Below are 18,076 nucleotides of genomic sequence, written 5' to 3' on the forward strand. Positions count from 1 at the left end.
ATGAAAAAATAAAAATTTGAAGTTGAAAATATTTTTTAAAAACAAATTTAATTGTTTTTCTTTTTGAAGGGGGTTGGGGGATTGCTAGGGGGCTGATGGGGAGGGGGGTAGTGGGTGGGGGGTAAAAAAATAAAAAATTGAAATTAGAAATATCTTTTAAAAGTAATTTTTAATATTTTTTTGGGAGGGGGTGGGGTGGGGGTAGGGGTGAGGGTGGGGTAAAAAAATTGAATTTAAAAACAAGCTTTAAAATTATTAATTTTTTGGAGGGGGGATGGTTGGGGGACTGGTTTGAGGGTAGGAACAAAATAAATTGATTTTTTCGACAAAAAAGTAATTGTAATTTGAAGTTGGAAGAGAGTTTTGGAAAATGTTTTCCTTAAATTTGAAGGGAAGTCATTTTCCTTAAATTTGAGGATAATGAGTTGATTTGAAAAATATTTTCCAAAACATTTAACCAACCAAACATGAGAAAATTGGAAAATGTTTTCCTTCATACCAAACACACCCATAATACATAAACATGATCCTTAACTTGACATCAACCGACAACTATGATCTTTAACTTTGAATGTGCACAAGTAGACACTTAAACTTGTATAAAATTGTACAAATAGACGCATTCATCCTACATGGCACCCTACATGAAAATTTTATATCCTACATGGCGTCCTACATGTATTATGCCATGTAGGACACTTGTGTTTACTTGTTCAATTTTATACAAGTTTAAATGTCTACTTGTGTACTGTTTGCAACAAATTTTAAACATATGAAAAATAAATAAACCACACAAATAAAATCTGAAGAAACATAACTTTATTGATAAATATGCGGGTACAATTATGTTCCTCCCTTGATTTATCCATGATTCGAGGGCCATTAATAGCGTATTTCTCGAAATAGGATGATTTAGGTTTGATCTCTATATGAATATTCCATTAATTTGTGGAATATTCAAGATCTTGATCTTTAAAAATACCAAGAGTTTATGAGGTATTTTGAGATCTCTTTTAAGGGAATTTGGTACCCTTTATATAGGCATAAACTAGGGTTTAGGGTTGAGTAGCCATGAAGAATTCTAATTGAAACTAAACACACCTTCCAGAGTCCCAATTTGAATTGAACACGTCTTGTACAGTCCGCAAAATTTCAATGTCTACAAATGCCCCCTGCTTCAAGGCTTGTCGGAGTGTAGACTCGATGAAACTCAAAGACATGGCTTGAAGTACTCATTTTTTCACCTTTGCAGCTTCAGATTTTCAGATTTGGTTTAAGAGAGAAGAGATGAAGGGCAGATTTAGTCTCACTGGGCGTGCCAATTTGTTTGCAACAAAGTTTAAACATATGGAAAATAAATAAACCACACAAATAAAATTTGAAGAAACATAACTTTATTGATAAATATGCGGGTACAATTATGTTCCTCCCTTGATTCTACTCTCCCTTGATTTATCCATGATTCGAGGGCCATTAATAGCATATTTCTCGAAATAGGATGATTTAAGTTTGATCTCTATATGAATATTCCATTAATTTGTGGAATATTCGAGATTTTGATCTTTAAAAATACCCAAGAGTTTATGAGATATTTTGAGATCTCTTTTAAGGGAATTTAGTACCCTTTATATAAGCATAAACTAAGGTTTAGGGTTGAGTAGCCGCGAAGAATTCTAATTGAAACTAAACACACCTTACAAAGTCCAATTTTGAATTGAACACGCCTTGTACAGTCCGCAAAATTTCAATGTCTACATGTACACTCAAAGTTGGAGGACATAGTTATCCGTTGAAACCAAGTTAAGAGTCATGTTTATATATTATTCCAATTTTAAATCTGTAACTAAAACTCATAGAGGGTTAAAAAATGACTACTTATGATTTTATCCCTTTATTAAGAAGCAGCTTAACTAAAAGCAATGCTGATTTATCTGATCTTTTTGAACTTGCTTTAGATTAAGATATAGTTATTATTTTTGTTATTAATAAAAGCAAGCCATGATCGGGAATAATTTGGCAACTAATAGTATCTAAATTTTATTTGGAGCAAATTACTTGATCCACATAAATGTTTTAAATTTGAGTTTTTAGAAACATGAGAAATCTCTAATAGAAAACGTTTCACTCTTAAATTAAGATACATCATAAGAATCTTAATTGGCATATAACAATTACCGTATCTTCTTTGTAAGACACTTGAAACTTCAACATCAAGGAGGGTCCTCCTTTTCAATTACTTAGCTTTTGAATATAAAGTTTCGAAAATAGCTATAAAAAATGAATGACCAAATTAATTGATTCCTTTTGGACCTTTTTCTAGTTCTATAATAATAATAACAATAAGAAGCCACACAAATACTTTTCATTTCACATGTGCGAATGTTAACAAATTATTGGATTATCATATTAATATAATATAGTGCAAAGTTATTTGATTAAACATTAGTTTTTCCAAAATGTCAAAGAATAGAAAAAGAAAAATATAGAAAGAATTGCTACAATATTTATAAATTCCACTATTAGAAAATACTCAGATTAATTAAAACATTAAACACAATTTTTTTTTTCAAAAAGAGAAAAAGAAAAAAAAGCATTTCAAGACTCTGTTCTTTCATGTGGATGATGCTCATGTAAATTACTTTGTTGATTAGATGCTTCTTCCTCTCTCATTTCCACCTGCTCCGGCACCGACACCGGCGCAGAACCGCCGGGACTACCGTTGCTGCTGCTCTCAGCAACCACCACCGGCGGCGGCGCCATAGTAACCGGTCGTGGTATCGGGTCGACCCGGCCATCGATACAAGACGCGCACTTGGTCTCAACCCATCCTTCAAAATCGTACTGACCACGACCCATTATCTTCCGACCCGAACACAATCTGCCTATCATTACAGCGATGGCTCCCAATACAGTTATAACAGCAAGAACAGCGATTACGGGTCCAACCGACCCGTGACCCGGACGATCCGAATAAGCTTGTTGGCTCATAAACATGGGCGGTGGTAGCTGTTGCTGTAAAGGATATTCAGCTGGTGTAGATGACATTTTGAAGAATACCCAAAACTAAAAATTTCAAATCGAAGATATTCTTGTTGTTCTCCGATTTGAAAAGATAATCACATTAGATAATATTAATCAATAATTGGAAGGGGAAAATGCACAAAGAAGAAGATATTTTGTGATTGAAATGAAAAGAGAAAAAGTAAAAAAGGGGAAAAATGGTTGAATGGGGAGTGATAACAAATTAGGTTTATGCTTGTGTGAGAGTGAAACAGAACAAAGCCCGAGAAAAATGCCTTTTAGTCTAACTTTATACAAAAATTAGCAAAACAGGAGTGGTGTGGGTAGGGGTGGGGTGACTTACTTTTTTCTTTAAACAACTTTTTCTTTCTTTCTTTTGGTAGAGATAGAAGCTGTGGGAAACTGGTTCTTGATATGATATGAAATCTTGAAATGCCAGTATTAAAAAGAAGAGAATCTGTACAAACTCTGCTATTAAAGCAAAAAACTTCCTCAAATTTGTTCTGTTCTGGTTCTGTTTATATCTTTAAAAAATCTCAGGAATTATTTCAGTAAAATGTAAATGGACCACAGCTCTTTTAACTTATTAGTAGTTTGAATTTAGGACTGATCTGGTTCTGTTTCATCTGACTTTTGAACTTTTATTTGCTTTAATCACATTTTCTAAGTCCTGATAATGAGTGAAGCAAAACAAACAACATGAAAAATTTCATAAGTAGCAAGATTAGTATCCCTTATTTTGCGAAAAAATAGCAACTCAAAGCCTGGACGTAACCACACATAGTTCGGGATGGTCAGTGGGATACCGTTCATAATTAAATCGTTAACGAAATTTCTCACTTCAGGACTAATTAAGATGAAAGGGAAGTGTAATGGATATTGGACCATTAGTTCAGAGTTACAAGAGTCAGAATTGAATGAAGTTTGTAGGTACAAAAAGAGAGTGGGTAACAACAAATCTGCAAGAAATCCTGTAAAGGCATCTTTGTACTGCACAAAATGGCCTAGTCACGCTCGGAATAATTCATAAATTGTACTGAAAAAAGTTCAAATCTAGAATCTCTGGGCTCACTTATATTTAACTGCTGTACAACAAGTACTCTCTCTATTCTGTAATTTATTTTGGACTTCGTACATGTATTAAGAGCTGAAATTGCGCAGGAAAATTAGCGGCATCTCATATTCTTTCGATAAATACTATAAGATAGATTAGAAAAGACTTTATTTTGGAGATTACAATGATTTATTTGGTATCTCGAGTTCTAGTTCTAAAAATAGAATATAATAATTAACGGTGTATCCATGAGGAGCATAGGAGTATCTCATGCTGTTTGTACAAACCAAAGATATATCACCTATGAGACCAAAGTTTGAATCTAACTAAAGTCATATTTTGTTATTTTTATTTAAAATTTAACCCAAAATTTTCAAATCATCAATTCGATCGGTGTAACTAGAAACCCCATATCATATTCTAATTGAAATATGACATGATTAGCCAATTGTTTATATATAATATTTTTATTTTTAAGTGTTACAGATAAGTTTGCTTTAGTTAACAAAGTCAAAAAGGTCAGCAATCATCCTTAATTTCCTCGGCAAAGTTCATCCATTTTGCATTTTAAAAGGTTCCAATAATGTTTAGTGACTTCTACATTTATCCAAGTCAAAAGTTCATGCCTTTCCCACAATTTATTACTTCTAGTTAGGATATTAATCATGCAAAATTATTAATACCAAAAGCAATATTTGGTAGGCGTTTGGCCATAGTATTTTGTTTTAATTTAAAATTAATGTTTGTTTATGAAATTTGCATAAAATTATAATCTTAATTTCAAACTGTGACTTTGAACTCTAAGTTTTTAAAATTTGACATATAAATTTATATTTTGTAAAAAAATAATTTCATTTTAAAAATTTGCTAAGAAAGATCCATATTGATATCAATGTGAAATTGTCCGTACCATTAGAAAATATTATATTAAAGAATAATTTGACATATAAATTTATATTTTGTAAAAAAATAATTTCATTTTAAAAATTTGCTAAGAAAGATCCATATTGATATCAATGTGAGATTGTCCGTACCATTAGAAAATATTATATTAAAGAATAATTAGTTATTTTATTGTTAACTAATGATTTTTTAAAATTGTATACTTAAAAATTTATAATAGCATATAATCGTAAGTATTTACTTATATAAAAAATAAAATTTATAAATTCATCGACTTACTGATATCTTACCTATGAAGTGTAATTTTTTCATTTGGTAAAATTATATTAGACATATGGAAATTTTAATCGTTTTCGCGAGGAGCAGACAAGACAAGATTGAAGCAAATATTCGCGAGTTTAGGTTTTGTGTATTTAACATATATAGAGTATTTAATAAATTTTAAAAAAAAATAAAATATATATATATATATATATTTTTTTTTTTTTTTTTTTTTTTTATAATTTTATAAAAGAAATTGCAATATTATAATCTCAAATATATTATGTGATAAATTAAAATTAAAAAATTATAACTAATCTTTTGCTCTTTAATGAATCGAATTCACCATCCAAACATGAGAAGTTATTTATTGATGGTTTAGTGGGGAAAGTGCAATTGAGTAGAAACATACTCATGAAAAGGTATCAAAAAAGAATCAGTGGTGAGAGAGGAATATCTGTGTGTCTTGTGGCTTGGGGATAGTGATGACTGATAATACAGAAGAAACACACACAAAAAAAATTTAAGATGCTTTTTTGCAGGAGATGACAAAGGATAAATTAAAATGTTGATAGATTGATGTAAATATATACCACTACTATAAGACATAGGTTTAGTCAGCCTCATCCCACTCAGCCAATCCAACTACCTAGCTTCCCCATTTTTTTAAAAAAAAAATACCATAATTTTGGGACGTAGTCTTTTTATCTTTGTGAGTTAAAGTGTAAGAGCTGCAAAAACTCTATTCTATCTGGATTTTACTTATAAAATTATATTTAATGTGTGGTTGTTATTTGATTAGCTTGTGTTTACTTCCACTGATTTCATGGATAACATACCATTTCTCATTAATAAAAATACATATTAGGTAACTTTATTCGGTAAAATAAGTAAGAAAATCATTTTATTTTATTCATTTTTTTGAATCTATTGTTCTCTTGTCCCTTTCTTTCCTTTTCCTTATCTTTACTTGTCTTTATATAATTAAAAGTCTTGGATTTAAATCTATACGAAGAATATTCTGTTGAGAGAATCACTTTTGAATGAGTTCTATACCGCGTGATTCGAATTTAATTAAGACTTTAATGCAGATTTTAGACATTATGTGAGAAATAAAAAAAAAAAGAGAAAAAAGAAATTAATATACTACATACAATTCTAACTATAGAATTATTAAAAGGAAATTTAGAGAACATAGAATCAGTGACAACATAAAATTGAAGGGGCATTGAGTAAAAAGAACAAAAGAGTACAATGTTTTTTTTAGCACATCGAAAGTCAAGCATTAGGACCACTTTTTCCTTCTTTAAAATATTCTAATAGACCAAAGTTTTCTTATTTAAGTGGGATCCCATTGTCCATATATTTCCTTCGTTCCAATATAAAATAAAATCGACACTTTTTAATGATCCAAAATGAATAAATCAAGCCGATATAATATAATAAAAGGAAAATATCTACTTGAACGATATCATTTGATATATAGTTAAATTATTAGTACAAACATACATACTGAAGCAAGCACAGCTGATAAACTTTGTCTAATAATTAAACTAAACATACTTGACAGAAACACTTTAATATTAGTAATTTACAGAGCCACATACTTTTCTAATTTGTCCAGTTTCTCCAGTAAGGACCCCAACATTTCCTAATTTCACCATTGATGCAGCAAAGTCTTGGTAGAAAAGATAAGGGTACAAACTGTAGGATTTTACCATACCAGCTGTCTCAGAATTTGACATTAGAGCTTGATCAGATTCAAGAAGTCCTGTGTTGTTCATAAGGTTTCTGTAATATGCATTGTCAAATCGCGTAACGGATTGAATGTCTAGAGGAGTAATTTTGGTGTTGGATCCCTCTTCAGGACAAGTGCTTTGCAAATTTGACAACATTGAAGAATCAAGAATTGGATCTGGCTTTCCAGAGTCTTGATAGTTGAAAAGTCTCCTCTTGAATGTGAAACATTGAGCAAAACCAATTGTGTGTGCTCCTATATCACACGAGACAAGTCGTAGAGTCAGAAATTTCATTAAGGAGAATTTTAGACGGCCTAAACTAATATTTGAACCATACTTAATGTGGTTACACTAGAAACTTTCAAGGAGAGTCTATATATGCAAACAAAAATGATTGTTGTTATCCTATTTTGCATTATAATGTTCCTACGAAGGGGGCCATGTAGCTCTGCCACTAATAAGAGAATGGGCAAAACCATCAATACAAAAGCAGATTTAACTTTATACTATATACTAATTAATAAGATTAAAGGTACCTGAAAGAACCACTACATCCCTTAGATCAAGGCCCTTATCAGTAAACTTCGCCGCAATTTTATCCAGGGTCTCAAAGGGTGAAGGTAATTGGTCATTTGCTGCCTTCTCACTTGCAGTTAGTCCATCTCGTCGACCAAGTAAAACTGGCCAAAATGGTCCTCCTGACTGTAAAGGAAGAAAGGAAAGTATATTGTCTTTGGTTCATTTCCAGGCATTACATTAATACTTAAGTACTCGTCTGCACGTCAAATATGTTGCTACTTACCATGACAACCACTTCTCTAGCTGCAAGAGTTAATATATCCACACAAGATACAGTTAATGGACAAGCTCTTTCAAGGTCAGCTTTTATGTTATCGATTGTCTCAAATCCTCGGACTGAATTGCGATTTGGTGCAGCATTCTTCTCACCCTTGAAATCATTTGTGTCATCAAGAAGCACAGATCCATCACAACCCTGTCAAATATAAGCATAAATTGATGACTCAATAAAGTATTACCCTAAGAGTATGCAATTAAACGTACGTGGAACTAGGATGAGTGCTCAATAAAATGATTATTAGAGAAAATTACATTTACAAAACAGTCGTGGAAGTGCAAACGAAGGAGGGATGCAGCTATTCTGGAATCATTACGGAGAGCTGACCAAACATTCCAACGAATGATCCTAGGCAAAACGGGGCATGCTCTATCATAGTAACTGTAATCAAGCTGACCAGCAGTTAAGGGAGCCATAATACTGATCATACAGAAGAAAACAGTAAGGCAGGGGAACAAACTACTACTCGCCATAACTTTCAAGTACTAAAAGCTTTCTTGTGACTTGTGTTGAGCTACATAGAGCAATTTATATACGCGAAAAAAACTAAGTTACATTAGTGGACTTAAGAGTGGGAATGCCACTATGTACATGTGAGCTTAATGGACATGTAAGCATTGCAATTTTATACGACAACCAGTATATTTTACTAAAGTTCAGTGCTGATGAAGTTATCCACTTTGACATTTATACATTGGTTAGACAAAATGCATCAAAGATATTTAAAAGAGTTTCGACATTGCATCCAACCACTGAGAGATCAAAGCACTTAAGACTTCAATGGAACAGTGTATATCTGCGGAATAACAAGACAAGTCTGGAAATAAAACAGTGTTAAACTTTTGAGTTACTGATGACAAAATTGAATATTTCAAGATATTGTTTTTGAAGACGGATTAATTCAAGTTGGATCTTCTAAGCCATTCAGAAACCAAATGACAGCACTGCGAAAGCAAGCAATCACTTTGAATCAGGTCACAGGAGCTGTACCTGAAATCATGTTGGTGAATTCCTTGGATCAAATAGATGTTTTGGTAATTTTGGATTACCCTATCAAAACTGCATAGTTTTCCATCATTTTTGTACCTTCCGGGCTGATTTCTCATATGGTCATTCAACTAACAATTGTTATCTTAGTTAGCTTTCTTCTACAAAGAAACAGACTTCAAATTATAACACAAAAGAACATGCTATTGACAGCAATCAAAATCAATGAAAGCATATTTACATGTATTAAAACATCTATTGGGACATTAATATTAGTATACTACCATATAGTCCTTACTAAATCCAGATTTATGTCACAGACACGTCTTTTTCTTCGCTACAAAAGCAAGTCCTAGCTCTAAATCAGATGGCTTCATTTTAACAAAGTAAATTAGAGCAAGTAACAGAATGTCAAACTTGGATAGCTATGACCTAATCAGCCATTATTCGATGTACTTGAAGTGGTGATCACTACAAAAGTATTTTTTAAATAATAATACAGTTGAGAATAAGACAGAATTAACATGAATGCCCACTTTTCAAATGAGACAGAAACTAAAATAAGAGATTTGAACATGTGCTGAAAATTCCATTCAGTAGAAATAGTTGCAAATAATGCAGGATACTGTCATTGCCACTGTATTCTATTATCTTTAATAAATAGTGGAGAAGACAAGATATACTAACAAGTATATATCTGTTGGTATTATATATGCATAAACATATCATAGAAAAATGTATAGACAAAGCGTGCACCACTTTTTATAGCTTAATTCTGAGTGCAATTCTTCATCCCACAAAAGGCCAAGATGTCATATTCTATTGGTGTGCAGGTTAAAGGGATTATTAGAACAATGAATCTCAGAAGAAACGTTGACAAATATATATAGTTGATTTCTCATATGCTCACTCAAATATTTTTTTGTTGTTGTTGAAGAGAATTGGAATATAGAGGAAAGGTGTTTTTTAAAATATAACTATTAGTTGAGTGACTACGAGAAATCTAACCCTAACACAATATAAAGTCTTTTTTTTTTATTGAAGAAAATTGAAATCCAGAAGAAGGGTTTTGTGTAATCTGAGACATCAACCCTAACACAGAATAAAATCCCCAAAAACGAACAGACCAAAAGGGGAAGAGTTTCATAAAGATTGAATGAGCAAACAAAAAATAAAAATGGCCCATGCAGGTCTCGAACCTGCGACCTTCGCGTTATTAGCACGACGCTCTAACCAACTGAGCTAATGGGCCATTGTTAAACTATTAATTGCTGAAATTCAATATGTCCAATTTATTGATTTTCGAAAGCTGCCGGAGTCTTTTCTTCTCCGGTGGTTATATGTCGCTCCTCCTGTATTTACGTTTACTTTCATAAGGCCCCTAACCCGAAGGTAAAATAATGTTTTATAAACATAAAAATCTTTTAACTTGTAAAAAATTTACTTACTTTTATACAAACTTACTAAATGAGCAAATCATAATTCATAATTTTTTTTATAAAATATCCTAAAACAGCACATTAATAAACTACATATCTCCTCCATGTTTGTAATTTATATGGTCACTGTTATAGAGATATTTTTTTTTTATCGTATCCTTGAAGGAAGGAAACAACTCAAATCCTTAGCAATAATGAACAGATAATAATTCTTTTAAGGACATATAAACAACTTATGGGCTTGGTATATTTTTCTCTCTCTCTTCTACATTTTTTATTTAGTACTTTGAATACAGGATACTGTCAACTGTCAAGTGACGATAGTTCAATTCGTAGAGTTTAAGATAATACATAACCACACTTGTCTATATACAACAATTACTCACTATAATAATTATGTTTTCTTGTGAAGTCAATGTTTCATGTTAATAATAAAAATATCTTGCTAGTATTATATATCGACTAAAAAATATCGGGACAAACAACATTAATGTTATAGAAAAGTTCTAAATTAATGCACGTTGATAAAAGGCAAAATCAAAATGGTCTCATTTTGCTCGATCTCTTTCTAAGTTCCTTAATCCCTTAAACAGGCCGGGAACATGAATCAATAATCATAATTTATGCCAACAATTATATATTGAACTGAAATGAATCAAAATGGTGGATAATCTGTCAATAATGCAAAAATAAGTAGAATCAAATCTTAGATTCCAGAACAAAAAACAAGTTATAAATAGTCTCAACTTATAAAACCTATATACACTTTGGTAAAATGAATGAATGCTCAAAAATCACTGCATAAAAGTGGAACATAACATTATTTCCTTGACTCTCAAAAACTCTGAAATCCAAAATCTTCCTTTTTTCTTTTGGTGACTAACCAACCAAAGGGGAAATAAAATTGATCAAAATTCCAATCAATTAGGCAACATGTACTCCGGATATAAGAGTAGCTGTGAGAGGCTTCCCTCTTCCCATGGTGAAACCTCTCGTTCCATCGGGCATTCTTGGCCCTTTTGTAACTTGTCTCACTGGTCCTTCACCTAAACCTGAGCTGCTGCTGCTTTGTGGAAGTGCAGCAAGTAGGCCTCGACCACCATGAATTTGAGGACGCATTCTTAATTTCCCACGTCCTTTGTTCCATGCTTTCTTGGCTGATCCTACACCGTCTTCAACCTAACATTTTTAATACCACCATTATTAATATACTGACTGACACTCACTAAAATCCTTAATAATAAACAATGACATTAATTACTTACATTATTGCTATCAGAGTCTTCAGAAGGCAGTCCATCTTCATCATCAAAACATCCTTCAAATTCACACTTCCTCATCTTTAATATAGACTTTGGCTGCAAATTCAATGAAACGTTTCATGATAAATATTCGAGGAAGATGAGAAGCAGATGTGTGTAAATAGGGAAGACAATTTAGTGATCTCAAAAAGTCGTTTTTCTTGTTTTGTAACATAAAAGTCACATAACTAATGGTTATTATCTGAGAAGCAGTAAAGAAGACTTACTGAACGTCTGAGGAGTAACCTCACTCTTAGGCCTTTTCTCCAATTCCTTTCATCATTTAACTTCTCAACCTGATCAAATTCAAAATGAATAAAAAGTAAAGCGACTAAATTCAATAACTTAAATTAATCTTAAAAATGTATCCACATACTGCTCTCTCAGCTGCTTCAGGATTCTCAAACTCAATCAGTGCATGGAGCTTCAATATTAACAAGAACCAAAAAAAGAATGAGAACTTCTTCTTAATGGATCAGAGTAATGACTGAAATTTAGTTTCGAGTTAGTCTTTTAATACCTTGTTGCTAATGCCAATGTCTCCTCTAGCACGCGACAAGTTTGGATCCTGGGGATGACATACACGGATGGTTTTGACACTTGAATTGGAAATATAACAAGTTAGTTCAATTTGCTATAGAATAAACATAGATGAAAAATATGGACAAAAGGGGCAAAAATATCACCTTCCAGCTACCTTGAATATTTTCTCAATGTTGTGATGGGAGTGATCATCTGGTAAATTCTCAGCAACAACTGTGCGTAACTAAAAGTAGGAAGCCCCAAAGCATAACATTAGGTAGCACCATAAAAATATATGAAACTAATCAAAATTACAGTGCAAAGATGTATACCTGCAAATCCTCTTTATCCTTATCAGTAAATGGAATTCTTCTTTTAACCTTCTTGCCATCATTGCTTACAATCTTCAGTATAGAAAAACTGAATCGGTTTATCGATGTTCATAAATTCAAATTAAAAAAAAGTTTATAAATGTACCAGTTTTGTAGAGGAGAGGAGGGCATGAGCAAGTGTCTGCTGGTTAGTTATGAGGGACTTGATTTTCTTCGTAGCCGAAACAGAGGAAATTGGGACTGAAGTAGTACATACATACAATCAATCAAAAGACATTCAAATACAGAATTAAGAAATAACGTACGTTTTTTTAATACTGACCAAAGCCTTCAAGGTCCTTATTCATCTGTCTCAATAAGTTCTCATTTGCCAGCAAGCTCATGTCACTAAGTTGATATTCAACCTATAAATATATATCAACCTGATTAGATCATGAAACAGAGGTTTTAAGTTAAAAAATCATGAGAGATGAAAAGAGACCTGTTTAATGATCTTGTTCTTGACATCTTCAGGAAGAACATCTTTTTGAAGCAACGCAGAGAAATTTTGATTAGGAACATAAGAAAGAGTGTCTTGATCAGCAACATATAACCAATCAGAAGTAGTATTACCCCCAGAAAGATACTGAAAATATGGGTAAAAATAACTTGAAATTGGAGTTGTTGTATTATGAGATCTTGGTACAAATTCAGGTGCTTGCACATTAAATTTGAAACATGCACTATCCTCCTTAATACTATTCTTAGCTTCAAAATGTGGTGTTGTGCTACTTTCTTGAATACATTCTTCAACAACTCTTTCAGGTTGCAATTGTGCCATATTCTTTTTAGTAACTTAGAATTAATTTTCTTGAAGATTTATGAACAAAGTATATTCAAGTGTTTGTTTTCTCTTTCCATTGATCTAGTTGAATGGTGGAGCGACAAAATTGGTACACTCTCTCCACAAGTTAACTAACATTTGACCAATTATTTATTCCGACCTTTCCTAACTGCATCCCTTTATTCTTGATCCTTGACCATCCTATAGCCACTCACTCAACTTATTCATAAAAACATCTCTTTTAGAAATAAAATTAAAATAAACTTTTGTCTAGTGATATGAATTTTTTTTTTTATTAGAAGAAAGAATGTCCAAAGATTGAGTCAAATTTAGGCACGTTAAAACATGTCAGATCAATAAACAGATTGTAACCTATAACTTATGCACAATTCGCTTTTTGACAAAAATGAATCAAGATAACGGGTTATAACCCAATTCACATGACAAGATTCAAATTTGACGCCCTTTATATTTTTAATTTTAAAGAAAAAATGTGAATATTATTATACTTTCTTTAATTATATAGCGAATTGATTTAAAATTAACATTATTCTGAATGACTTGATTAATTTTTACATATATAACGTCAACAATAATAATACGGTGTGATTTCATAAGAAAGGGCCGGAGAGGTGAATTTATTAATGAGCATTTTCGCATTCAACCCATTTAAGCATGAGCAAGTTGAACGAATTATTTAAAATGAATTGATTTTGTCTACTCTAATTTTGGGAAGGAATAGTAGAGGGGAAAAATTTTAAAACAGAATATTTTAGCTTTTAGTGAAACTCCTTAGCAACAATTTCATTATTTACTTAAAATGTCATTATTTTAGTTTGTTAAGGAATTAGTTATGTATTTATTTTATTTTAATTTGAAAGAATACAAATAATTAATAACACAATAGAGAAAATCATGGAACAAAAAAAATTTAAAAAAGGTAAAAAGATTTTAAATACAAATCAATTACTTTTGAAACGAGCATAAATAGACATCTTTCCGTCGAGCGTTTTTTTGCTTTCTTCTTAAAAACATCAAAAAAAAAATTAAAATAATTTAGTTTGTCTTCCGAATCATTCATCTGATAAGTTTCAAAGCTTCTTCAAGTTGAATACGACATATTTTTGAAATAAAATTTTTCAAAATTGACAACTATAAATTTGTCGCATCTAGTGAATAATCGAAAAACAATCATGTATTTTTTTTTTATTCTTTAATTTGTTTGGATGAGATATTCGTATATGTCGAGTACAAGAGTGTTGTTTTTTTTCCTGATTGAATCAATGAAAACTTTGTATGCTTTGGGATTTATTGCTTTTTTTGGATGTTTTGTATCCAAATTATGATGTATAACGAATGAAATTGTTTTTTTTAGTTTAATAGTTGTTTTTTCTGTTTGAATGCATACAATCATTTGTATCCCATTAAGTTAATGTAACTAATCGATCATGTACTATATGTTGAATACAACAATATATGAATACAAAAGTGAGATGAAAATACAAAGTTATAAATACAAAGTGAGATTGAATATAATGTTGTGAATACAAAAGAAATTAAATACTCTTTTCATTTGAAATACAAAGTGACTTTGAAAGGTAAAGTAGGCACATAAAATACGAGTCCGGAGCCTAAAGGGCAAAAAAAATTGTCAAAAATTCCAAAAGGGCACATCACTTTTTATTCTAACCAAAAGGGCAAAATCGCTACGTCAGCAGCGATTTCGTCTAATTTTTTTTTTTTTTTTTAATTAAACAACAGCGATTTTTTAAAATAAAATTATTAAAAATCGCTGCCACACCAGCGATTTTGTAATTTTTTTTCTATTATTTTTATTAAAAATCGCTGCGATTTTGTAATTTTTTTTAATTAAAAATCGTTGCTTTTTCTTTTAAAAAACTAAAACGGCACATCAAAAAAAAAATTAACCAAAAGGGCTTCCGACAAAACAAAAATAAAAATCGCTGCATATTTTCTAAAAATAAAAAGTTTTTTTCTTCAAAATCGCTGCTATAGCAACGAATTTGGTTAAGAATTTAAAAAAAAAAGTTTTTTTTTGAATTTAATATTCTTTTATTATTATTTATGATATATAATTCAATTTTCCTCATGCTTCAACAATTTTATTGAGTATACTGTCGTTTTGTTTATCATTTTTATATTATTAATAAGTAATAATAGGCATGAAAATAATAGCACTCGGCATGAAAAACACTGCCCCTGCAGCGATGTGTAAGGAAAGAAAAAATTCTAACTTAAAATCGCTGCCACAGCAAAAAAGAAATTTTTTTTTTTACAATGACAGCGATTTTTAATAATAATAATAATAAAAAAATTAACAAAATCGCTGCTACAGCAGCGATTTTTAATAAAAAATAATTTTTTATTTTTTTTTTACAAAATCGCTGTTGTGACAGCGATTTTTAATTAAAAAAAAAGAAAAAATTTTTTTAGACGAAATCGCTGCTAGGGCAGCGATTTTGTCATTTTGTCAGAGGAAAATCGTTGCTGACGCAGCGATTTTGCCCTTTTGGTTAGAAAAAAAGTGATGTGGCCTTTTGGAATTTTTGACAATTTTTTTTGCCATTTAGGCTCCGGACTCCAGAAAATACAAAACTTGTTGGTATACAATTAGGTTGAATACAAAACAAAAGAGAAATACAAACATGTTCACATATAAATTGAGATTGAAATACAGAATGAATACCCAATAAAATACAAAATTGTTAGCATAGAGTTAGGATGAATACAAATTAAGAAGAAAATACAAACATGTTGGTATACTAATTGAGATTGAAAAACAATGTAAAAACAAAAAATGTAAAACTTGTTGATATATAGATAGAATGAATACACAAATAAATTGTTGATTCAGACATTGTAGACAGACAAATGGTTTCCCCAAATTTAAAACCCTAAAAGCAAATAGAAATGTATTAGAAATCAAACAAAATAAACATATGAATGAATTTGTAGATTCTAATAAATCTGAAATATTAAAACGAAATCAAAAAAAAATTGAAAAAAAATTGTTTAACCGACTAAAAATCTAAAATACATAAATTTTACATGAATATGTAAACAAACTTGCATGAAAATCGATATTATCAAATATTAAAATGTATTAAATATCAAACAAAATAAACATATATATGAATTTCTAGATTCTACAAAATCTGAAAAATTAAAAGAAAACCGCAAAAAAATTGAAAATCATAAATATTTGATGAATATCTAAACAAAATCTCATAAAACTCGAAAAACTCTATTGGAAATCCGTAATATATAGAATCCGGAATATACACCATAATCGGTGATTTTAAACAACAAATCAAAATAAGTAATGGAAATTACCTTGCCAATCGAGAAATATGCTTGAATTAATAAAGAGATTACATTTAACAATCGAGAAAATTTCTTGAATTAAAATATATATTTTGATGAACAATTTGTGAGCACCTTGAAGAAAGAGAATCTAGAAACGTGAAAAAAGAGGTAGAAACGTGAAAGGTGGGGGTAGAAACGTGAAAGGTGAAGAAAGAAGGATAATGGGTATTGGTTTAATTTTTTTTTCTTTGTAAACAGTTATTGGTTTAGAATTTGGTCCAATATAGGACTGTTTTCATAAATAAAATTAATTTTAAATACTAAAATCTGAATACATATTATTTTCCAAAATATTGTCATGTTGACATTTTAAATAAATATTTTAAAATGTTGATATTTTGACTAATTATGTTAGGTATTATGAGTTAATTGCTAATTTTCCCATAGTAGTAGAATTACTCAACTTGATATTCTTATGGGCTCTTTTTTTTTTCTTTTTCTTCTGAAAGCCCATATGCAAGTCCAAGATCATTCCCTTCCAAGTTCTGTTTACTATTCAAGGAAGCGCTATTTTCTAACTTTAGGACTATTATTGCGATCACTTAGGTTAATAACATTTCAAGCCCAGCCCATATGCAATTTGTTCTCCATTATTTTTCATATAACTTCTTCATGTATTTTTTTTATATTGTTTTGTATATGCTAGGGGTGTTGAATATGCGGGCTGAATTAAAATTGAAGATATTAAAATGGGTTGAAATTGAAATTGATTTGGGTTCTAAACTACCCAAGTTTGTTTGGGCTCAAATGGGCTTAAAAGTGGATTGGGTCTTGATCCGCACAATTTGACCCGTTTAATCTCGATAATTTTAATATATTGTTATTTAAATTTTATAACCACAATTTGAATTTCAATTCAAGATTATTTTTAAAAAAAAAGAAGTTGCAAATGGATGGATAAAATCCTAAAAGATATAAAATAACATAGTAATTCATATATAGGAACATACATTAAATCAATGCAAATAAATAGTCATAAAAAAGTTGAAATTGGAGATTAAATTAGGCTCAATTGATGATTCTTTTGAAATGGGTTAAGGCTTGTTGAGATTGAACCCAATCAAATTATCTTGAGTCAAACCCTTAAAATTCTGGACGGATTGGGCAGGTTAGTTATAGTTGGGCTCATTTTTGACACCTCTAGTATATGCGGTACTTGATCCAAGAGTCCACCAAAAATAACCTCTCTATCTTCACAACTCACAAGGTAGGGGCAAATCTACGTAGGCATCACACCACTCTCCCCTCACACGAACTGGACATTGTAAAATTATGCTAGATATATTATTGTTATGGTTTGTTTCGATATAATTTTTCTCATGAAACTTATCTTCAAAAATGTTTTCAGAAGATTGTCTAGATTTTAATTTACTATTATAAGTTTGTCAGAAAATATAATATCTATATGTTTTTACTCTTATATGTTTGTCAAATACCCTTCTCATTTTTTT

At 30.7% G+C, this 18,076-nt stretch overlaps 2 protein-coding genes, 1 non-coding gene and 1 pseudogene across 3 annotated transcripts; all 4 read right to left on the reverse strand.

The window, feature by feature from the left end:
• Nucleotides 1-2,570: 2,570 nt before the first annotated feature.
• On the reverse strand, nt 2,571-3,170 carry LOC125876095 (uncharacterized). Its single transcript, XM_049557211.1, has one exon. The coding sequence runs from the start codon at nt 3,043-3,045 to the stop codon at nt 2,596-2,598; it is 450 nt and encodes a 149-aa protein (XP_049413168.1). The 5' UTR covers nt 3,046-3,170; the 3' UTR covers nt 2,571-2,595.
• A 3,525-nt stretch (nt 3,171-6,695) lies between these two features.
• LOC125876031 (peroxidase 10-like) lies at nt 6,696-8,330 on the reverse strand. The gene is made up of 4 exons (XM_049557133.1): nt 8,089-8,330; nt 7,781-7,972; nt 7,515-7,680; nt 6,696-7,232 (listed from the first exon to the last, which is right to left on the reverse strand). The coding sequence occupies exons 1-4, from the start codon at nt 8,305-8,307 to the stop codon at nt 6,823-6,825; spliced, it is 987 nt and encodes a 328-aa protein (XP_049413090.1). The 5' UTR covers nt 8,308-8,330; the 3' UTR covers nt 6,696-6,822.
• Nucleotides 8,331-9,999: 1,669 nt separating this feature from the next.
• On the reverse strand, nt 10,000-10,073 carry TRNAI-AAU (transfer RNA isoleucine (anticodon AAU)). Its single transcript has one exon. It is a non-coding gene; the product is annotated as a tRNA-Ile (tRNA).
• A 1,111-nt stretch (nt 10,074-11,184) lies between these two features.
• Nucleotides 11,185-13,315, reverse strand: LOC125875975 (la-related protein 6C-like; annotated as a pseudogene).
• Nucleotides 13,316-18,076: the final 4,761 nt, after the last annotated feature.

The sequence above is a fragment of the Solanum stenotomum genome, chromosome 1 (assembly GCF_019186545.1).
Source record: "Solanum stenotomum isolate F172 chromosome 1, ASM1918654v1, whole genome shotgun sequence".
Taxonomy (NCBI): Eukaryota; Viridiplantae; Streptophyta; class Magnoliopsida; order Solanales; family Solanaceae; genus Solanum; species Solanum stenotomum.

Bases quoted from the DNA above. Each gene is read 5' to 3' on its own strand.
- LOC125876031 (XM_049557133.1), bottom strand. From the start codon at position 8,307: ATGGCGAGTAGTAGTTTGTTCCCCTGCCTTACTGTTTTCTTCTGTATG. The intron at 7,973-8,088 runs GTAATTTTCTCT...TATATTTGACAG, and splicing joins TCCACGACTGTTTTGTAAAT to GGTTGTGATGGATCTGTGCT. The intron at 7,233-7,514 runs GTACCTTTAATC...CGTGTGATATAG, and splicing joins GGATGTAGTGGTTCTTTCAG to GAGCACACACAATTGGTTTT.
- LOC125876095 (XM_049557211.1), bottom strand. From the start codon at position 3,045: ATGTCATCTACACCAGCTGAATATCCTTTACAGCAACAGCTACCACCG.